The 23,755-nt window shown below is 42.1% G+C and overlaps 1 protein-coding gene across 9 annotated transcripts in view; it reads right to left on the minus strand.

Moving 5' to 3' along the window:
- The window catches only part of PRKAG2 (protein kinase AMP-activated non-catalytic subunit gamma 2), a 209,431-nt gene that overhangs the window by 3,742 nt on the left and 181,934 nt on the right, over positions 1-23,755 (minus strand). For 8 of the 9 annotated variants that reach the window (XM_084507349.1, XM_084507350.1, XM_084507352.1 and 5 more), the window contains 9 exons: positions 23,107-23,216; positions 11,055-11,136; positions 10,262-10,320; positions 7,286-7,331; positions 6,415-6,469; positions 4,961-5,087; positions 4,009-4,174; positions 3,576-3,613; positions 2,055-2,201 (listed from right to left, as the gene is read on the minus strand). In XM_084507349.1, the coding sequence (XP_084363475.1) occupies positions 2,055-2,201; positions 3,576-3,613; positions 4,009-4,174; positions 4,961-5,087; positions 6,415-6,469; positions 7,286-7,331; positions 10,262-10,320; positions 11,055-11,136; positions 23,107-23,216 (830 nt within the window). Of the gene's footprint in view, positions 1-2,054; positions 2,226-3,575; positions 3,614-4,004; positions 4,175-4,960; positions 5,088-6,414; positions 6,470-7,285; positions 7,332-10,261; positions 10,321-11,054; positions 11,137-23,106; positions 23,217-23,755 lie in introns of all 9 variants that reach the window. The other variant, XR_014688892.1, reaches the window with a different exon arrangement.

Raw genomic sequence — 23,755 nt, forward strand, 5'->3', positions numbered from 1 at the left:
AGTTTCTCAACAGAGAGAGTCACAGCACTGAAGCTTGTTATATCCTGACATGCCAGAGCTGTTTCTGGCCTAACTGTCCTCACAGGGCTACAAAACTGCAGCTGAGTGGCAGATTGCTTATGAAGTCTGGATTTTGCATGAGGACAGCAGAAAGGTTCCATTTCCCTACAGGAACTCACTATCAAGGACAACTTGGAACAAATTTAGATTTAAACTGCATTATTGAATATTGTGCTTCTCCTTACAGCTCCGTCCTACGGGCTACTTTATACTACATGACTTTTGTTCTAACTGCAGGGCAAGTAGCAGGGTGCTGCTATATCCTGAGGCTCAGCACCAGGAGCAGCCAACAGCAGAAAAACCACTGCAGAACTGGGAGCGTGTCCAAATCTCAGCCGTGGCACCAGGGCCCAGCACAACTGGGCACAAGGCTGGGTAACTGAAGACATCACAGCTGAGCCAGCTCATAAAGAAGTGAACCTAGGAAGGGTGTTTGTGAAAAAGGTGAGAGCCTACTCCTGGTTTTCTCCTTGTGTAAGCAAATCCTCTCTCTTCTACTTAAAGTCATCAAAAATCATCAAAAATGTAATGGCAAAACGTAAGAAGAATTTCTCATCTTTTCGCAGAGCTAATAGCAAGAGAGATGCAGTAGTCTTGATTTAATGGGTATGTTAATTTATGGCTGAGGTCAACCACTTCATTGCCAGGCTGATACAAAAAGAGAAGCTCTGATGCATTTGAACAGTCATACCCTCCTGACACAGAGGGGAAACAAAAGGAGTGGCAAAGTGAGAGAATATTTTGCATTTTCTTTTTGATGAAACCACGCTGGCGGTATTTTAGGTGGGTACATGCACATTCTTAGTTTTTCTTCTCAGTGTAACGAATTCAAGAAAAACGGACAATACAGTTGTTAATACAGTTCTTTCATTCCCAGTAAGATCAAGCATTTGTCTGACAGCTAAAAATAGCATCAATTACTGCCTTACTTGTAGCTTGGACTGACTCATTTTTACATATAATCTCACTATGTTCAGACTGAACCAAGGGGTAGGAGTTGTTCTGAAAACCCAAATGTCTAAAGTTTCTTAGAATATTAATAAGATTAGCCACGTCTGGAATCTGTACCTCAGCAATGCTAAAATTACTCATCTTCAGGATGAAACTAAGCTGATGCAGGAAGTTGGAAGTAAAAATTGTCTTATGTAGCTTCTAAGGGGTTACTCACAAAGTGGAAATTTTACTCATATTAAGTACATGCACAGTTACAGCCCTGAAGCTGAAAAAAGAAACATGAAAAATTTAAGAAGTTAAATCTTCTAGATGGAGTTGATCACACCTCAGAGAGGACTGGTAATACGGATTTTCTTCTGCATAGAGGCTAACAGGAACACCTGCATACTCCTGCACCTCCACGTGTAAGGATGGAATGTGTAAGAATGTAAAGAAGAAAAAAAAAAAAAAAAACAACACACAGAAATCATTTACAAGAGCAGTTGGTGAATTCTTTGTCACAAGAATTTATTTTCTGGCCTTGTTTCACAGTATTTGCATGAGAGCAGTGTGGGATTCCATATGCATCCATTACATTTCCTGAACAATGGGCCAAGCAACCCAGCTATGAGCTGGCATTCAAAGAATTATTTCCCTGCAAAACTTGCGGCAGGCTTGGAAAAAAATTGATCGTTCCCAAGAAAAACAAACACACACATACACACAAAACCAACCAAACATTAACAACTAAAAAATAACCCTCCAAACAAACAAAAAACCCCACGAACCCCAAACTCCAAAGCTTTGAGCATTCACATTGAACTAATATAAGCCAGCAGTGCAAATAACTAGACATTATTACAGATCGTATTTTACATGTTCCTTGAAGCATCTGTAAGTTTATATATCAAATTGATACCTACACATGTAGATACAGAAAAAATATTTCCTTGAAGTAACCAAAATAACCTCAAAAGGATAAATTTGCAGTATTTGGTCATACAACTTTTAACTTACCGTGAAGGAAAAAAAAATTATAAAAAAATTATAAGCCAACTCACCTCAGCCTTCACTATTCTATCAACAATGGTCTCCAGTGTTTCCAGCATACTACACTTTACAACACCTTCAAAATACTGAGAACGGTGCTGTAGGGCTTGCGTCACCGTGATATCTAGGTTATTATACGTTTTTTCAGCAGCAAGATTCTGAAAAACAAGGCAAAGACCTCACTACTTAGTAATAAAGTACTCAGTAAAGTAAATATTTTGGCATTGAGTAGACACATTTCTGGGGGTAAATTGAGCCTCTTCCAAGTCCCATATTAAACAAACCAGATGCTCTTCAGTTTCAGTTTTTGGGAACAGTCAAGCATGCAATTATGTTAAACACCATATGACAGGCTGGATTAATTGAGAATACTGTTTTGTGATTATGCAGTAGGCTAATGAAAATCTCCTTACTTTGTTATCTGATATTTGGTTTGACGGCACTCATCCTGCTTTTGCCTCAAGCAGTAGGAAAAGGTAAAGATGGAGTTCTACAGATTTCAGAATACACAGAATACACTTTAAGAATATACCAGGTTTGGATTGTTTTTTTCACAGGACAGGTGAGGACACCAACTGCTCTGAGCCATACAGTAGATCCAACTAGAGAACAAATCTGGTTTCTTTGCCTTTCGTATTTGTGGGCTCAAACTCCCTCTCCTGGACTGTGCTGGCACTGCCATTTGACATAAATTGTTGTATGTAATTTAATAAGTACTATGGAATAATAAAAAAAAGAAAGTCCATCACCAGTAAAAGCAACAAAGTTAAAAGATTAAATTAAACATTTCCAACTTGCATTCTAAGAACAGTAGCCTGCTTGGAGCAAAAGGACTTCATCCAGACTAGCAAAAGTCTTCCTTGCAGGAAGGATGCAAAGGAAATACATTTTGTCTTACCTGAGTAGGAAATGAAATTTACTGATGGGACAACACTACTGGAATCATTGAAACAGATACACATCGAGTGTACATAGAGGTCTACAGTAAGTAGATGACCCTGACAACTGGAATAGCATTAACGGGGTGCACTTGAAGAATATTGAGGATATGCTCACACAACTAAGATCTTACAGAATGTTTTGCTATAGTGTAAGATGTCAGCCTGATCTAAATCAACAGAATAATCTAGATGTGCTAGTCCTTCAATCAGAGGATAACTATTAACAGACATTTGCATCTAGTGAGAGGCAAAAATCATCCCCTATTACCAGAAGATAGACATGAAGCAACGTAAATGCCAGCACAAAAAAACAAGTAAACCTTCCATGAAAAACCATATACCAGTGTGGTCGCCTGTGTTCAAGAATTAGGCAAAGAACAGATGAAGAAATAGGAGTGTCCTTCAGGAGACTCCTTGTCAAACTGTCATGCAAGAAGTGCACACTGTGTAGGGTGAATTGAATCTGTCTTATTCAGTTGGCTAACTAGAGCCTAAGGAACAAAATAGCCACAATCGATATATATTAACAAATTCATTTCTAAATGCTTACTACATATAAAATATGTAATAGAATATAAAAGAAATACTTACTATTACATCAAATTTGGAATAAATATCTACAACTTTTCCTAGAAAGAAAAATATACGTTAACAAAGTGTTTCAAATATGAAGTTCATTTTCTTACATCCTGTTTGCATGTTACCTTATCATTACACAGAAAGCAAAGAGACGAGTCAAGAAGGAAAATGGAAAAAAAAAAACAAACAAGACAAAAACCCCCCAACTCATGATGAGCTCTTTCAGTCCCATCAACCTACATCTTGCATAAGTACTTTTTCAATATGTTATAATATTTATTTAACGTTATATATACTGTATATAAAATGCATATATGTTTGAGTTTTATATATGTATATATAATATATATATATTTATATATATATATATATATGTGGGGAGGGCAGGGAATAAATCATTCATTTATCTTAACCACTCTCTCATTACAGAAGAACGAACACACACCTGACTCATCCACAACGGGTAATGCCGATATCCTTCTCTCTACAAATATATTCAAGGCTTTAATGATAGGAGTGTCTGGATGTATGAAGGCAATGTTGTGATAAGTTCCTATTCCAAGTTCATCCAGATTCTTCTTCATAAAGGCAGGCTTTGGCATCTCTGACATCTAGGAAAATCAGAATGAATGTATTTACAGTGCAGTTTTCTGCAAGATGTGCAACAAGTATCAGGTTTCCCTAGCGACTGGTACATACATCAGGAAATCTGTATTCACTCATCCATCTACAGGCTCCACATGATTGTTACAGATCATTACAGTAATCTGCTTTTAAATTTACATAAAGCCAAAACAAGCTTAGATCTAGAAGCGTTACTACTGTTTAAAGCTCTACACTAAGACTATGTAACTAGGTGTTGGGGTTTCTTTTTTTTTTTTGCTTGTCAGTTTATTTTTGTATCACTAAAAGCTTTTGATCCTGAGCTATGTCATTGCCACTGAAACTGAAGATTCTGCATGCTTTGTGCTTATTTTGAACTCCTGGTGCTTTGTTTGGCCTCCTGTCTATTCCTGTGACCAATGTATGGTACAATGAATTATGACAGTCTCGTCTCTGGAAGATTATTCATTATTCTATCCACGTAATCGAGGAAGCTTATGAAGCTGCATAGACCATCCAGAAAAGGACACCAAAATACTCAAAAAGTCAAGACAAGACCCTTGTGTTTAGTTGGTTTTGTTTTTGTTTTAAATGACTAAAAATAAAGAAGTGTATGGGTACTCCATCAAGCCAACTTCTTTCTTATAAAAAAAGAAGACATGCAAAGACAAAATGCAGTGCTCAAATATCAAATATTATAAAGAAGTTTCTGAACTAATGCTTACGTTAATGTTTCAGATGTCTACCTGGGTGTGAGGAGGCAGTTAAAGCAAAACATAACTTTAAGTACTTACAAAAAGCTGGAGGAACTTCAGGATTCTTTTATGGGTAAGTATATAAAGTGCATTTCCACTGACAGGATCTATAACTGGCAATCTGTGGATTTTGTTTTTGATCAATGAATATACAGCATCAAAAAGGCTGAGGAGAAAAAAAATAAAAGAATTTTAGCCACCAACAAGTAATGTTAAGTGATATATACACAGATTTACAAGCTAAGGGATTTCAAACTATCTATAGTGATCTGCTTACAAACATCCTAAACCAGTAATAATGTAGTGACAAAGAAGTGATTTTCTGTGGTAAATAAGTATTTCTACTTTCCCTTCTACAAGTGTAGATTGGTTTTCAAATGTCTGCTGTCCTCACTGCTGTCTCTTCTGTTCAGAGACAAACAGTGAAAATAATTGTTCCTGCAATTAACACATCTCAATCCCAACCTTCTGTAACATTTTCTAGGAAGAACATTTTTATGGATAACGGTATGCATGCAATTAAGCCAAAACAATTATCTAATCATTTCACTGAATTATCACCAGGTATTAGCAAGTAGTTATTCTCAGGAGATCTGAAACACTGCTCCAGACTCCATTCCTCTCTATTACAGCCTATGATTTAGCAATATTCCAACCTATGCACGTCTATTCTCCTGTAAGTATCACTGATTTTGGTCCTAATAAGACTGCAATAAAAACAGTTTACTGCCAATTATAATAAATTAGCAAGGAATACATTCAGTAAGAACTTTGCATGTTCTGAGTCCCTTACAGGGATGAACTATCTCCATTACATACACACGAAGCCAAAATTCCCCATATTGCAGTTCAGATTCCACTCTTGAAGTCAGCATTTAACTAGTCCTAAGTGTTGCAGTCCAACTGTCACAAGACCCTTTCTGGATCGGGACTTAAGCTGACTTTCTGTAGCCTTTTAAACATATCCTACTGCATTATCTTCATTTTTATACATCTCTTTTTGCACCTTTGAAAGCAATCACTATTTTCTTCTCATAAGATATTTTTTGCAAGCAGTTATCATTCAAACACATTCGCCATGACTAAATTGAATAACTTATTCATGAATTAATTGTAGCTAAGGATCTAGCATACCATTACGTCGAGGTAATCACTAATTCCCTTCATTAGTTTCCTTTGATTGGGTATAAGCAATCCTATTCCAGCAACTGAAAGCAAGAATCAGAACTGCACTCTCCTATTGCAAGATTAAAAAGGATGGAAGTTTTATAGTGATCAGCTAAAGCTGTTGTTGAAATTACCTTTGGTAAATAAGGTACAATGGCAATTTAAAAACCATTCCTTTAAAATTCCATTGAGACAAAAAGATACCTACTGAACTAAGGTAATTTAGATTTTAATGAACACAACCTAGTAGGAAAGCAGAACAAAAATTCAGTGTTGAGACGGAGTTTGTTTATTTCAAGTTAAGCAAAATGAAAGGAAAATCTTACCTTGCATCTGGGGAGATGTTCACTAAAGGTTTAAATGTCTCTTGTAAATAAAGCTCTGCGTATAGGAAAAGACACCATTATCATTTACATGAAATCATCAACATTTTAAAGAAAGCATTTTATGAATTCCTTAGTACAAAATTAAGTGGACAGAAGAGACAAAGTATATACAGTCTATTTAGATGTTCTACCTCTTACACACGTTTACCTGTACTGACATTAAAAAGAATCCAAAGTTTTAAAAGGAGTAACTGATTACCACCAGGGGTCACTGCAACAACAGCCAACAATTTTACTTTACCACTTTCCTCTTTTCTGAAGGGGTTTATCTCCTCCATAGAGGATTTCTGTATGTTATTATATGGCACAGAGTCATTTTTTTCCATTAAAGTTTCTCCCTGCATTCAGCACTTCTGGTCACACCCAACCATGTTCTATTAATTTCTAGTCACAGCATACAATTTGCTCAGGCGTGACGTGTTGCTCATCTCAGTTCAGTCAGCACCCATTCATCTGATACTCATTTTGCATCCTGGTTCAGATACATTTCCATGCCAGATACTCCCACCACCTCTACAGCCATGTAAAGCCTCTTCCTCTGCTTAATTTTCTCCTCTTAAGAAAGAGTGAGAAGGTACTAATCAGGAAGATCAGTGAAGCAGTACATACAAAGCATGATCACTCTGGTTCAGATTGTTTCAGGTAGAAAAAATAAGCAGCAGGAACATGCAGACAAGCTTTTGCTACTCCTGCTTTCATTAAAAGTACGCGGAGATAAACCAGTTATGTCTATGATTAACTAAGAATGCTGAATTCTATGCTGAACAATATTAGAACACGTAATTAGGAATCAAGCAGTAAACAATCTTACCCCTCCAGGTTTCTATCTTGTGCTCCTCCAATTCATAGATCTGAACCTGCAATAGGTACATGGAAAATTTCACTTGAAAGCAATAATTTTAAGCCCAAAATAATTGCCTATATATTAATAATCTCATTAATTTCCTTGTATTTCATTGGAGGCAAATTAACATTTAGAGTAAGAATACCAGCTAATTAACTGCCCAGTCCACAACAACATTTCTTGGAAACACAAGAGAAAAGGGTGCAATCCTGCTCGATGCGCAGGGCCATACTGCACCTGCCAGCTCAGAGGACAGGAGAGATTTTTCCCCTGCCCAGGTTGCGGTCTGGATCTCTGCTAGGCTCAAAGGCACCTCCTCAGTAATTTACCTCACCTTAAAACAATCACGCTGGGTAAACCCTCTGAGGATACCTCACCCACCTAACCAAGTAAAGAGCTTATCCCGATCACTACTTAATGCTAAAAAGAGATTAATTTCACTCTTGCTGGACTACAAACAAGCAGCAGCACTTGGTTTAGTGCTCAGCTCAACCAGAAGAATCACCATTATATTTATTTTTTTCTCCCCAAGTTTCATCTTTTACTGATGTCACATTCTTTAAACGTTTTTGGGAGCTGCATCTACGCCACGCTGGTGCAGCAGAACTGCTGAGAGCATGCAATGCTGATCACCTAACCTGTGCTCAGCTGGTACGGGGCACCAAACGGGCAAAAAATAAATAGTGAAAGTTACTTATTTTCTGCTGGTTTAGGTTCCTCTAGGTTCAGAAAAACCTATAAACCCTGCTGAAGCTGGAAAGTTTATAGGTGAAGTGTAGGAGCGTCTACAAAGCCTGCTACATTTGTCTTTGGACCAAAAGAGACTACTTCTGGATTGCTGTTCAACATTTCTATCAGTATCTGGATGCAGGGTGTTCTCAGTTTGCTGCTGACACTAAACCTGGGGGTGCTTTTGACTGCCTGGATGGCAGCACTGGGTAATAAGGAGCAGCAGGAGGTTCAGCAAAAGGCAAATGCTGGGTGCTGCACCTGGGATGCAGCAATGATGAGTGGCTGGAGAGCAGCTGGGCAGAAAGGGAGCCGGGGGGGCTGGTGGCAGCAGGCTCAATGCTCTCTACAACTCTCTCATCGCTCTCTACAACTTCCCAAGCAGGAGAAGTGCAAGAGGAAGGTGCTGGTCACTGCTTCCAGCTGACTGGTGACAGGACGCAGGGTAACAGCACACAGCTGCACCAGGGGAGGCTCAGACTGGACATTAGAAAATATTTCTTTACCATGAGGGTGGTCCAACACTGGAAAAGGCTTCCCAGCAAGGTGGTTATGCCCCCTGCCTGGCAGTGCTCATTACTGCCTGGTAATGCCCTCACTCGTGTGCTTTAACTTTTGGTTAGCCCTGATACAGTCAGGCAGTTGAACCAGATGATCTTTGAAAGCTCCTTCCAAATGGACTATTCTGTTCTTTTATCACCTTTCAAAAAGTGTAAGGGAACGTTAAATGGACATACTGTAATTAGGCTGTTTTAGGTACAACCGATGGAATAGCGTGTTAGGTGACATGAATAAGTGGCAACAGTTAGACCTTAGGTAAAATTTTATGGAAAAAGTGGTATTATTGGAGGTTGAGGGCCATTAGAATATGGAAATTATCAGCGTGCAATCAATTTCCATTCACCTTTTTTCCACTCCACCTTGTAAATCCCCAGAAGACAAAAAAAAAAAAAAAAAAAAAACTCTGAAACTTTAAAAACAAACATGACCAACTAGCTTTGAGAAGCCGAATGTATCAGCTGTCTGCTTCATCCAACTGTTCTTGATATTTTAGCTGGTTGAACAGTAGGTATATTTTAATTAGAAGAGGGGGAATTGGGATTTGACAGGAACAAGAAAGGGATGTAGATGTCTGTATGAACATGTAAGCAAGAGGATCTCATCAACTGACTGCCAATGGGAATGGTAAATTACAGTTAATTGAAGTCAAGAGATCTCCAAGTGATTGTGCAACTCAGCCTTGCAACTAAAGAATTTCCCTGTGTTTAACTAGTTTAACTCGTCTGTTCTCCAGCATCATTTCAAAACCTGAGTAACTTTTTAAAGCATCCAAGCCTGCACAAGCTAGCTTGCTGCTTAGCTCCACGTATCCCTTTCAGGATAACTCTATCATAGTTATTAGACAAAGATGATTTATTTATAAATAAATTTACAAATGTTTATAAATATTTATATTTTTATATAATTTATATATATATAATTTAATACGTAAATCTATAAACATTTATAAATAAATTTATAAATAAATGTATAAATTAATAAAATGACAACGTATAAATTAATAAAATGACACTGTGTAGCTACGTGTTTGATTTTTAAATACAACTAACTTTTTCATATAATTTTAAACACTCCCCCCAGCCCCAACCACGTTTTTGGTTGATGTTCCACACTCATACAGAGCCCTGATTACTGTGCTTTGAACCAACCTGGACACAAGCACGCAGTGTGATCGATAATCGAGTATTTCACCCTCACACATTTTATATTAGGTCTAACATTGAATTACTAAGTTAGGATAGGTCCTTCACCCCAAATGCAGTAGACAACAGCTGCAATTCCAAGTGGAGCCTGGTATCCAAACCCCAGGCTGTCATTATGGTGAAGCAGCAGGCAACACGTAACAAATAGTAGGAGTTGTTAAGGAAATTCCTCATGTTTATACACGTATAACTGAAGCAAACAAATTCTGTTACCTGCCCAAGCTCGTGGGACTTTCATGGGTAGAGCTGGGAATTGAACCCAGGTATCTTGATACCATCCTACTACCTTGACCACAAAACTATTCTCTCTTTCAAAAGAACTCAACAAGTTACTCCTGACAAAGCTAAGCTTCCAGAAGCTTAAAAATAACAGCAATCCAGCCTTCAAGCAGTTTGCTATTTCAGTTTGTGTACAGTCTAACAACCGATAGCAGCTCATCGTCATACTTACCATTGGAGATTTATAGTATCTATGCAGTATGTTAATGAAATCTGTAATTGTTAACATTCCTGCAAAAAGTGATGAGAAAAAAGTTCTTCAGATATATACTTAAGATACAGAAATACAGTTACATTCTCCATTTAAAGTCACACTAGATCATTTAACAAACATTACATCTGTGTAACATGCTATTTGTATTGGACTAATCAACTGCTTAATTCCAAAACTATGTATATAACATTTTCATATTGATACAATCATCCAGAATAAAAATACTGAAGCCTGAAGTCATATTCAAAACTATGATCCATGTGCTGCTCCTCTTTCAATCTTGCCCAAAAAAAACCTATTTCTCCCTGGATGGGACATAATACCTGCGGTATTCAGAGTTAGTTCTGGTATTTAGTCACTTCAGAGAGCACCTTATTGAGAACATGCTGAGAAAGAGATGATTGTATTCCATGCATATCAGAATACTGGAGCACTATGTTTTCTTTTTATAGTTCTAATTTAATTTTATTCTATTTTTTGGTGACTGTTGCATTTATTTTTAAATGCACAGAGAAACAGACATATTAGACAACAAATTACAGAAGCTGTTGACCTGGAAGAATCATCACAATTCTCAAAGAACTACAAAACTGTGCAAGCCAGCAAAAATTCTTTGCTCACAAGGAGCAAACAAAGAAGCCCAACATGTCTCGGGGTGTTAGACCATGACTAGCCCCAAACCACGTTCAGCACCAGTGCAGCACCCTGAAAATTCAAGTAATCCTTAACAACAATCCTTAGAAGCACCTACCTACAAAACTCTGTTTTTTACTCTCCCACAGTGGAGCTGCTCTCACACCATTTGCCACCAAGGCAAAAAAGGCCTTCTTTACCTGCAAAAGGAATGAACAGCTAAATAAATCTTTGCTCTTCATTTAAAATATCAGACACTGACAGAAGGTTTCCTCAGCTGCTAGGAAAAACACAGTATAGAAAGATAGCTGGGATTCAAAACAGAACAAAAGCCACACACACACCACAAAAAACTTAAATTGTTTACTTCTGAGATGTTTAAAAAACTTAGCAAGACCTGGTTTTGTTCCATTATGGGAACATGCTGTGTGAAAACCCCTGATGAAGAAATAAGCTGACAGAGCTGAGAAGATATGCTCATTAGCTGCAAATTTATTCCTTTTGATATTAACTGTGATAATTATTAAAAAGGTCGTGCTTATGGAGGGAGCGGGGAGGGGAATAATCATCTGTAATTAACATAATCGTCAGAACTATGCAGTTTATAAGCATAGCTTGAGATTTGAAAATTTTACTATGTTCTAGGTACCATTCACTATAGCAGCAGTTGCATGGAAAAAAAAAAAAAAGAGAAATTTCATTTCATCTCCAGCTTCTAGACTCTGTGGGCTTCAAGAGGGCTAAGCAGTCAGCGGAATCCCGTGCCATACAACATTTGACATTAGACTCAGTGTTGTAATTTATCACTTTAAAATTCTATGAATTTCATAAGCCCTCTGGGCTGCCCCAGAGCCCATCACCTCTCCTGCACTTCAGAAATCTGCACGCAGCGTTTCACACGCCTGGTGTTAATCCTCTTGTAGGTGAGCCACCTTTAAGACGAGGCTTCCGAAAGCAATCTGTATTTCTTGCAGCCTCTCTGCAGCCAGCCTGCTTCCTGTGCGATCCCCAGGAGCCCCTCTGCTCTCCTGACCTCAGAGGACTGCTCCCCAAGCCCCTTTCTGACTTTACCAGTGCTTCTGCTGCACCATCAATGAATAGGAATGATGATCCCTGTAACCACCATCCCTAAAATGCACTGAAACTGAATTAAATACATGGGAAAAAATACCCAGCACCACACATAAGACCACAACGCACACACCAGGAAGTATTTCTCTAGCAAAGGGCTAAATAGAAAGGTCCCCAAGGTATTAAGGCACCTCACTGACACAGGGAGGAGTCAGGTGAAACAAACATTTCCAAATCCACCACAGGAGCCTACTGACTCCTAAGGAAGGCTGAAACCACAAAGAAAGCCTCCGGGCAGCCACACAAAGCGTTCCCACATACCAACATCACACTTGGTCTTAACGCAGCGAAAGTGAAGAGCAGCGAGCTATTTGGAGAGCAGATAAGAGGCAGAGGTGAGTTCACACAGCCTAACTCCACCTTGGGGCAAAGCAAGTGGGTTCTAATTATTCTTCATTAAAAAAAAATAAGTACACTCAGACTGTCTGAAACTGAGAGCCTTCAGCTTTGGTATCTTTTGGAAGAATGGCTGTTTCAAGATTTATCGGTCACTTTCAACTTACATCCTATGTCTTCCATGAGAGTTACACATTCAAGCTCCATCACAGCACTGAGGTAACAGCTGATCTGGTAACACCAGAGAAGTAAAGGGTTTCTTTCCAAATAGGAATCATGCAGCAGAACTCCTCAAGAGAGCTTACAAACTCTGCTAACCTGAGAAGAAATGCCCACAGGAGACAAGACGTGAAATGCCAAGCGTGAGACTTCAGGCAGCCTCCAAATTCATGCCACTCATCTAGCAAGATGGGAAAATTGAGGATTATTTTACAGTCAGAAACGATACTTGAAGAGAGAATGCCAAAAATGCACTAGGCTATACACTGAGACAATCCAGGAAGGAAAGAAAGTTTCCTGAAAGGATCAGTTCTTCCTCTGACCTGTTGATATATTTGCTAGTATTTGTCTCAAAGCACCTCACAAGTCTTCTGTTAGATGCCCTCGTCTAGCTTTAGAAGACAGATTTTGGAAAAACTGTGGCCTGCTGGACAGATAGATATGCTAAGGTAGCTCAGAGTTCAAGCCTGCATAAAAGCCACAGAGTTCAGCTTGGGAACGAGGATAGTAAATGTCTGAAGTAAGAGAAAACAAACATTTAAGAAAAGAAAATGATATTCATTTTCCTAGGTTGTCCTTCCCAACCACAGCTTAAATGATAGTCCCACTGTTTCCCTCAGGGAAAGCGTTAGGCAGTCACCTTCTAAACCAAACAGCAGTGCCAACAGGCCTTTATGTAAATACTTATTTCAGCAAGGTCATTACAAACCAAAAAACAACCTCATGCCTACTTGCTAGTGCTGCTCGCAAGCACAAACACCCCTCATCCACTCACACTTCCCTTCAGGTCCTGTGGTTTCCCAGTTTCAGTTGCCCAAAGTATGGCTCGGTGGCCCGCCAAGGCGCTGGGGTGTGGAGCTGGGCTTCCGTCCAGCACATTTAGATGTCTCGGTGATGTTCGTGCAGAAAATCCCCACGAGGACCTTCCTTGCAGACGATGGGCAGTCTGGAGGCTTTGAAGGTCGCTGCCGTGTCCCATCCTCAGGCCTCCAGCAGCGCTGTTAATCCTCGATCCCAGCAGCAGCGCTCGTGGGAGGCCAGCTCTCTGATCTGAGTGTTGGCCTGACCTCCCCAAAGCCATTGTTCCTCAGCCAGATCCCAGAGATTGCTCAGCCCCACGAACAAACGCTCTCCAAACACAGCCCTTTTGTTCCTGTTAACCCTGTAGTGGCCCTAACAAAGGAAAGGCTTTGCAAAAACTACTTGCACTCAGATGAGGAATCTCACCCGCCGTGACCATGTACCTTCTCCAAAATCCTGCCCCTTAGGTGAGGGTCACATCACTGCAAAGAGCAGTGACTGGAGTCCTGCAGCGTGTTGTGTGTCACCTTTCACTGCTCTACAGTGAATTGAAGAAGCTTTTCGTACTACAGGAGCTCTTTCTACCAGTTTTGAGCGTGCTGAGTAAAGGCACAGAATAATTTAGGTGAGATAGGACTTCCAGAGGTCGTTGCTTCTGTACACCGTCCAAATGTTTTCCCTTTAAGTCTTAGGGAGGGCACAGCCTCCCTCCAGCGTGAGGGTCACTACCAAAAAAGATGATGTTGGACCCGTACACAAGAAGCCCTGTGTTCCCACAGAGCCAAATACTTGGAAAACCTCATCCCTTAAGGGTTACAAGCTCCAAAACAGCCCGAATGCCAGGCAGGGGCACCTGAAACACTCACAGCAGACTAAAGATCTCACCAAGCTACGCAAAAAGCTTCTTCCTCACTGATAGGAAGCACTGAAGGGTCTCTCATCGCTGTGATACTCCTCACCAGCTGTCTCACTACTTTAGGTAAGGGGTCATTTTTGCAAGGGCATGGAGAAAGCCTCTGAAAAGAAAACAGAAGATGAACTGGTGTGCAAAATGCCACGTACACACACGTACTTCTACGTTGTTTTACCTAAACGTGCTATGCACGTGGCTACAGCTTTCAGAAGCGACCAGTGGCTTTCAAACTTGTCCGCCAGGACTGCCCCATAAAGAAGAGAGGGTGGCTGCTAACACCACTATCATTTGTTGCCTTTGTTTAGCTAAAAGGTTCTTGTCCTGGGAAAAATGGTAGGGAAAAGCTATCACAGGGTTCTGGGGGGAAAGGAGCAGTGCAGAGTGGGGTAGAGAGAACCCCACTGTGCTGACAGACATCTCCCTGCCACCACGGCCTCAGGGCCAGCATTAATTTGAAAAAAATGGCAAGTGAGAGAAGTGAGGAGCACAGAGGCTTCAGATGTGCCAGTATGAAGCATAGGAAGGGCAGGAAAGACTGATAGTGTGGAGGGTGTTAAAAAAATTCCCAAACTCCTGTGGTCCAGGTGCTATCCAAGGTGATAAGGTGCACTTCTCTTGCCTTATCTTTCACTCCATAAACCAAACCAGGGCACCGGCCTTACAAACCTGAAAAGGCCCTAGTGCAGCCCGAAGAGATCTCTGTTTATGAGGTCAAGAAAGAAAGTGGGGTCCTTGATACTTTAACCACGTCCAATTCCTGATGGATGGATGATCAGAAGTGGGCTGGGACACTCATTGCTGCTTTCACTGGGTAAGTTGAAAACTTAAAACCTGAGGCCGTTCTCACGATGGTGTTTAAGAGCTACAACTGAGGAGCCTGGAAACCCACACCCCATAAAATTCACACGTGGGTGAAAGCATCAAACTCAGATCTTTCAGGAACTCGCTGAGAAACAATTAGCCTGGAAAGTTTACAAGCAACAAAGCATTCTTGAACTTTTACTTCAGTTAAAAGCAGAAAGCAGCCAGTTTTCACCCACTGGGTAAGAACAGCTGAAGTAGAAGATGACAGCCATATACCTGTAAGAATGCCACATGAGAATGCCTTCTCACTGTGTCCCTGTATTGGGTTTATGTGGCAAGGGTTTGGTAGCAGGGGTGGTTGCTGTGAGCAGAGCCCAGCAACTGCCCCATGACAGATTAGAGTCAGCTCCAGACAGCTCCGAAAGGGATCCTCCACTAGCCAGAGCCAAGCCAAGAAGTGGCTTTTCCATCTCTGGGAAAGCAGATTTAAGAAAGGGGAGAAAAAAAAAATGATGCACAACAGCGGCTGGGAGAGAAAGGTAAGAGCTGTGAGAGAGCCAGCCCTGCAGCCCCAAGGTGAGTGCAGCAGGAGGGCAGGAGGTGCTCCAGGCACGCAGCAGCAGTTCCCCGTTCCCCTGCAGCCTGTGGAGAGGCCCCTGGTGGAGCAGGCTGTCCCCCTGCAGCCCATGGGTCCCACATGGAGCAGATCTCCACGCTGCAGCCCGTGGAGAGGAGCCCCCGCAGGAGCAGGGGGTCTAGGGGGAGCTGCCGCCCGTGGGGGACCCGTGCTGGAGCAGTTTGCTCCTGGGGGATGGACCCCGTGGGACAGAGCCGTGTGGGAGCTGCCCACTGGTGTTACACCTCCACCACCCCTTGAAAAAGGGAAAAAAGTTTTCCCTTTTCAAGTGCTAGGAGCACCCAGCTTCACAGTACCCGAGTACTCCTGCCTGACGGCCGTGTTTCCTCAGATTGTCCTCACTGGAGAACGAGAAGGTACAACAGCAGCTCACCCGGAGTCTTCTCTCTCAGAGCCCAGGCACGCTGCAACAGCTCTCACTTGGTCAGACACCCGAGAACAGCACAAACCCTCCTTGCTCTAGCAGGGAAAGCAGCAGGGCTCTGCTCTGACCCTTATACTGCAAAATAAAACCGACACCTCTGCAACCAGCCTTTCGTTCCTTTGCTCTGTGCATGTCTACGAGCTGCCTGGCTTGCAACTTCTTTTGATGTAAAAACGCAAAGAATGGGGCAAGGGCTTCCAGCCCTACCGCTGCCTTGCTCTTGGCAGAGCTGGGAAAGGGAAACAAACACCCCCCAAAAAACAAACCTTATAGCCAATTCAGGAGATGCAAGCCTAAATCGAACTGCAATGATGTCTCCTTGGCACGTTCTCCCCTGCTGCTCGCTCCCATCACCAGGAGTGCAGGTGACTCTTGATTCTAGGAAGCCGTCATCTCTTATCTGAAAGCCATCATCTCTTATCTTTGCAGCAAGGTCTGGAAGGACTCACACTGGCTTTTTCCCCCTTACTTCATTCTCAACTTCATTCTCCAGAGGCTGGAGCAGCTCTGCTGTGGAGCCAGGCTGAGGGAGTTGGGGTTGTTCAGCCTGGAGAGGAGAAGGCTCCGGGGAGACCTCCCAGCGGCCTGCCAGGGCCTAAAGGGGGCTGCAGGAGAGCTGGGGAGGGACTCTTGGGATACGACAAGGAGAAGTGGCTTTAAACTGAAAGATGGGAGATTTAGATTAGATATTGGGAGGAAATTCTTCACTGTGAGTGCGGTGAGGCCCTGTCCCAGGCTGCCCAGAGGAGCTGTGGCTGCCCCATCCCTGGCAGTGCCCAAGGCCAGGCTGGATGGGGCTGGGGGCAGCCTGGGCTGCTGGGAGGGGGCCCTGCCCATGGCAGGGGGTGGCACTGGGTGGGCTTTGAGGTCCCTTCTACCTCATACCACTCTGACTCTCCGAAAAAAAACAGGTCTGCCTTCTAAGAAAGCAGAAGTTCTGGCTTGAAGGGACTGCTGTTCGATGCCATGCTCATGTGGGCTAAGAGTAAGAAGAGAGGTCTCGGGGGCAGAGCCACTGGGCATTGGACAGGGGACAGAAATTCCTTCCCAGATTAAGATCTTGCCAAAAAAAGTGGCAGGGGTGGGGAAGGGAAGGCAAGAACAATGCATGACTTTCACTGAGCCAAGCACAAACACTTTATCTACACCCTGTGTCAATGAAGATGCCACTTAATTGGTACAGGGGAACTCATTATCTTCCCCCCAGATTCAGGGCTGAGTGCTTCGTGTTGGTTTGGAGAGCTGCAGGAACGGAGCTCCAGTGCTTGTTATCTGCAAGAGACAGGAGCAACTCTGAAGGAAAACAAAGCCTTCCAGTGCTGTCCTGCTGATTTTGGCCTGAGCTGAACGAAGGGAACTCTCCTGGGGTCTGTCTCAGCCCACAAGGCAGCTAGAAGCTGACTTACATTGTTCTTCTGCAGCTCTGTGGGACGGGGAAGCAAGGAGGGGTGTTGACGCTCCTCAGGAACGCAGACAGAGTTGGTTTAAATTTAGCAGCTTCGGAGAGGAAAAACCTCAAAGCCAGTTAAGGAACAGCCAGCCCCTTTGTAAGGCTGCACAAACTGGTACCACAGCAGCCCAGAGGCCGCTGCGTGGTTCTGGGAGCCAAAGGTTTTAGAGGGTTCCTCCTGGAAGCCTGGTCTATCTCATCACCCAGGCAAGAATGACCTGGAGGGAACAAGAAGAAAGCCATTTACTTCGACTCAGCACGAGGAAGAGAAACACAAATCCTCTTCCACTCTTCTGATGTGGAATCCACTGCTTGCTCCGCAGATGTGATCTACTTCCAGCTTGTTAGACCACAAATGAAGCTCCCAGGAGATTATCCCAAATATTTTTTCTCGTTATGCAGTAGAAAAATAAGCAGTTGAGCTTCTACTAGGGTGCGATAGTTACTGAAAGAAGTCTCTTAGTAGTAATATCTGGTTCATTACCAACTTAAACTTAATTGAACAGAAAGGTTAAGTAATGCAATCTTGAAATCACGCAATCATCCAGGATTTCTTTAGGATAGAAGACAAAGAGCTCTGAAAGCTTGTTCTGATGAGTGCTTCCATAGAAAAAAATTATTAGTTTATGAAATACTCGACCTCAAAAAGAACTTCGGTATCATACTGAGCAAAAAGCCATGTGTGCTTCTGTACTAAAACAAACTTAAGAGATAAGGATATCATGTAGCCAAAGGTTAGAGCTTTTTACCCCCCGAGAGCTTATACAGACTTCACAAGACACAGCCACTAAATAAATGTGCCATTATCCTGCTCATGGGACTGCAGATTACTGCTGCTATGTAGCAGGGAAGTCCCTGTCCTATCCTTACCTTTTACTTTTCTTTTAGAGGGTAGATGGAGAAGCACTAGCTTGTTTTGTAGCCAGCAACAAAACATATTTAAGTAATAAATTTGTTTGAAGGCCAGACAAAGGTCTAGCCTTAAATAACCTTATAGAGATAAGCTTCAGGAAACTGCTATAAGCTATGTTGTTAAGAGCCACTTCCTTTAAATATTCAAATAAAATTCATGATGGGGTGGAAGAAACAGTGTGATGTTTTGTGTGCAACAGACCTAAGTCAAACTGGGGCAGTAACACAAAAAAGTGAATTTTCCCCTGCATATTGCCACGTTAAATGCCTTAATACTTGTACTCAGCCACCTCACCGAACACACACGCAGGTAACCAGTAAAGCTGCACCCTGCTCAGTGCTTTCCTGGAGTCTGATTTCCAAACTTTCCACTGAGTCAGATCTCCAAACTTCACAGGATGGCTCCTAACATCTACCTGGCTCTCAACTCTTCATGCTCAGATCAGACTTTAAAATTTCTTCAGTGTGTGTTGAAGAAAGATAAAAGCCTTCCTCAGCTGAAGCCCAGCACATTTCTCCCTTCCCGTTGGATCAGAGGCCACAAAGCCCCCAGAGCTGATGAAGAAACAAGCGGCATGTCAGTCTGTTCAGTCCTATTCCTGGTCTTTATCAGCTATTTCCTCCTGCTGCTATTTCAGGTGCAAAGCTGAGGGGAAGCCTCATCTCCTCATTCAAAGATAAAACAAGATTTTACAATTTTTTTTTAAAACACTAAATCCCTCCGAGATACCGGGACTACACCTTTTTAATGAAAAGATGTCACTTTAGTGGTACTGCCTGTGTCGTGTGATATCAGTGACCACCTCCAGTTTTCCTACAGTTACCAGTTTTGATGTACTTCTCATATCCCATGGCCAATTTTCCAGGGCAGAAGCGATGCGTGCTGCGACTTCTGTCCAGCAGAGGGAGACCCGATACCACAGTCAAACACAAACCCAGCAGCAATCTTCCGAGGAAAGGATGAAATGGAGCTGCACTGCTTTCTTTTGCCTTCTTCCATTGATTCAACAAGCTTACACTAAGGCAAAAAAAGTGAGCCTTGTTTTAAGCTCTAGCACTATTCAAAACCTAAACTCGATTTTGAGACATTTGAGAACTTCAAGCTTTTTTCTTGTTCTTAAATTAGGAGAAACTCATTTGGGTAGGAGAGAAACAGATCCAGGGAAGACAAATACATATACGAGACCCTCTAACTCTGCGGACACTGGATATTCCAGAAGCCTGTGTCATCAAAAGATGAGTCAATTTTCTAGTACAGGACTTCGTATTAGTTATTTATATATAAGAACCAGAACAAATCTGGCTACCCTTACAAGGTACCTTCTCCTCCTTTTAATTTAGCCATTTAGGTTCTAACGCATAGTTCATTTATGTTCTAACGCATATTCCAGATACATGTACGTGCACCAGCCACGCTGACAAGACACTGAAGATTGAAGATACTGGAGGTGGAACATTAACACAATGCACTAGGCAAAGAAGGGAGATACTGAAGGGAAGGATTTTGAAAATCTTGTGGCCTAGCCCAACGTGAATGTTCTGAACAGGCTGCTTAATGTTTTCTTAAATAACCCTGCAATTTACTCTTTTTGCAAAATGTGGGAAGTTGGAAGACAGCATCAGTGTTGGAGGACAAGCATAGCTTAATATTATGTTATAAATGAGAGAGCAAAGCAATTGGGATTAAATTTAATGGCACAAAGTCTGAAATATCAAAGTTCAAGCGTGATGCTAAAGATATTGTTCATGTTTGTCACATACCAGAGGCTGAATGAACAACTGCAGGCTCCCCTCTACCGCTCCTTCCCACCACCACTGCTTCCAAACACCTGGAGAAGGCTCAGAACATGCCCCACGATCACAGACCAAGCTATGCCCTTCGTTCTTCTCCAGCTTCACCCACAGCCATTATTAAGGATCAGAACTAAGACAGGGATTTGGTGGAAGTCAAGTGAAACGTTTTCTGTTACCATTAAGTTACCCATTTGTCTTTACAACAAATATTCACAAGGTTCTTTCACTAAAACCCTGCTTTTCTGATCATTACCTCACCAACTGGAGATGACAGCCCAAGCTCTTGATGTTAATAGCGTTATTTCAACACAGCTCCGGTGAGGAAGGCTGGTATCGGGGATCATTCTCTGTAATTCATCTACAGATTTGGGGAATCTGCCCTAACGGCTCCAAGATTCACCAGCTCATGTAATAAAGAGGAAGAATTCATCTTTCTGACTGCAGTAATGACCAAGCTCAAGCTTTTGACCACTTTTTGGCCGCTGCCAGCTGAGAAGTCAGCAAGTTGTGAGCCGTGCCACAAGCAGCAGATAGCAACTCCCAGCAGATTACCTCAGTGTGAGAACAAGACCTCGGGAACAAAAGAGCTATATCGTTTAGAAGAGCTGAAAGAGCACCAGTTAGCACCAAAATCACCACCGTATCAAATCACATTTGGCCTTTCAGGGTCTGAAATCAATTCTTAGTTCAGAATTGACAGCCGTTCTCTTCCTGGCAAAAGGAAAGGAACCACAGAGATGTAGCACTGTTTTCTTCTGAGGTGGTGAAAACATCAGCACAATCTGACTCCCGTAGGAGCAAGCTTCTGTGGGACAAAGAAAACTGAACAAGAATGAGCCAGAAGAGCCTAGGGTGAAGTATTCATGATGTCTGAATGTCAAATCTTCACTAGAGCTTTCAGGACTTGCACAATCAGAGCCTACGTGACTGCTAACTGCAAGAGCAGATGCAGTTGAAAGACTCCGAACAGTCAAGACATGGCAGACAGAAGGGAAGTCAGCTACACGAACCTTTGAACTCTGTGGGATTGACGTCTGCGTGCTTGAAAGCTCTTCCTCTACAACCAGTGGTTACAACCATCTAATTGCAGGCCGGACGTCTTTTCACCACAAAATCCAGCATCCAGTCAAGGACATGGAAGCACCCTTGGGGAAGAAGCAACTGTTCCTTCATACCAAGGTGCTTAAACACAAGAAGCTCCTGGGAGAAGTCTGGCTGCCTGGGTGGAGGAGAAAACAATCACCACTGCCTCCTGCCAGGTTAATCGTTGCGTTCAGCACTGCCTTCTCTGCCACCAGATCAGTTAAGCTGCAGGAAGTCCTACAGCACGTGGGCAGAAACGTCACCACAGCCCTGCTCAAGTTTTAATTGAATTCCAACAACGGTTGGATACTTACCTGGGAGAACTCAGCCAAGATAGCAGTATCAGAGACAATATATTGAATCCTCAGCGTGCTCTGTGTCTAAAGAGATTAATAAACTCCTTCATGAGTGAGATGCCTGGATAATCAACAAGCCCATTGTGGAAGCTACAAGCTGCTTTTTCTTGAGCAGTAACTAAAGCCGTGGTGCTTTTAGTCATGCTGCAGAACTGACCCCCAGTGCTATGCCCTGGTCACAACGCTCTTTAGTGAAAAGGACCTCAGCCTGCACAAATCAGTCTCCACATTCCACGCATCAGGATCACAATCACACAAAGCATGAAGGGACAGAGTGCTCTAATTATCTCCCCAGCCTTCCTTACACCATCTGTTTCTGCCTGTGAGTCTGGCAATCAACTCAAGAAGGATGCTCTTGGTCCTTATACAGACTACTTTGTGTGCAGTACTCATGACCTGCCATAATACTTTGCCCTGTCATGTAAGGAGGGTTTCTACCTTTTAGATCGTGGTACTAATTAATAATCCTCCACTATTCACTAGTATCCAACATGCAAGATTATTCTGTGAATATTTTGGGACCAAGTATCTGTTATGTGGTTCTCTCTGACTGTGGAAGGCTGGAGTCTAAGCACATTCCATGACAAAGTACTTAACACGCACAGTGAAGCCAGAGCAGAGCACCTTTGAAAGGAAACAGACCAAAAACAAAACAAAAAAGAAATCCACCCCCCAAAAAACATCAATTGCAAAATCCAGGAAACAAAAAGCCACAGAGCTCTACCACAGTGCAGAACAGATTACTCCATTTCTGTAGCAGGCAGCTATTGCCATCTTTTGGCAACTAAACGCTTCCCACAGAGCCAAGAGCCTAGCAGATGATGATTTACTGATTAAAAGCAAAATGAGAAACTGAAAACAAAAATTTTCTGGAGACTGTAGTAATTTGTGTCATTAAGCCATCCATTCCAGCCCTAAATCATCGTAGCAACATAGCAGGAACAGGCTCAGAACACCTAGATGCTCTAACTGCTGCACAGGGGTCTTTACATGTGAGATGGCTTTACGTAAATTCTCACAGCCACAAAGAAGCCAATATAAATTTGGATTTTTCTGAACCTTTTCCCAGTGAGTGACTCCGGCTCCAACAAGTCGCCTTCTCATTCTGTTCAACCAGGAAGCCTCCCCACAGCTCCTCCTCTAGCAGAGCACGAAGGATACAGTTGAAACAATATGGGGGCTTGTATTCAAAGCACAGCATTACGGGAGAGCTGCTCAGATTTCATTGAACACTCAGGAAACACACGCCCATTTAAAAAAAAAAAAAAAGAGAACTGCAAGCAAAGGCAGACTGAAAGGAGAATACTCACTTGTAGCGTAGTGTCGAAAACAACAAGCTTAGAGCTTGTTGGAACAATGTCATAACACTTGTGTGACCTCATGAATCGCACATAAATGTCACTTTCCGATTCTTCAAGTGCTGTAAGTAAAAACATTATGTTGTTTTATTTAAATAACCTTAAAAAAAAAAAAGAGTAAAAAGCATGCCAAATCAACTGAACACCATTGCAGGACATCCCTAAAGCAAGACTCAAATCCATGCTTTCAGATCTAGACGGACAGTTCGTCGTCCTGCACTTTGCATTTCACTTCTTTCCTTTCCAATTTAATAGCACATGGGCAAATGCATTGCTTCTCCTTGACAAGAAAGGACTTCAGTACTAAAGGGTTATGTTTCGGTTTTGTTTCCCTAACAGCAAGGTATTGACTGTGCACACTTGGTACCTGAACTCCAATTACGTACAAAGCAAGTTGGAAATTTAAGCAGCATCAGGCTTAACTAAGCCTTAAGTTAATATTGCTCTGATAACAAGTTCCCCAATCGGCACCGCTCCATTCAAACTACGTTACACAAAACCTCACAAATCCCACAGTTCATTTATGAAAACAGGATCCACTGGGGCTGGACTCTTTTTTTTGTAATTTTTGTTGTTGTTGTTGTTAAACGTGATTTGTCTG

The sequence above is a fragment of the Aythya ferina genome (assembly GCF_964211825.1).
Source record: "Aythya ferina genome assembly, chromosome: 2".
Classification (NCBI taxonomy): Eukaryota; Metazoa; Chordata; class Aves; order Anseriformes; family Anatidae; genus Aythya; species Aythya ferina.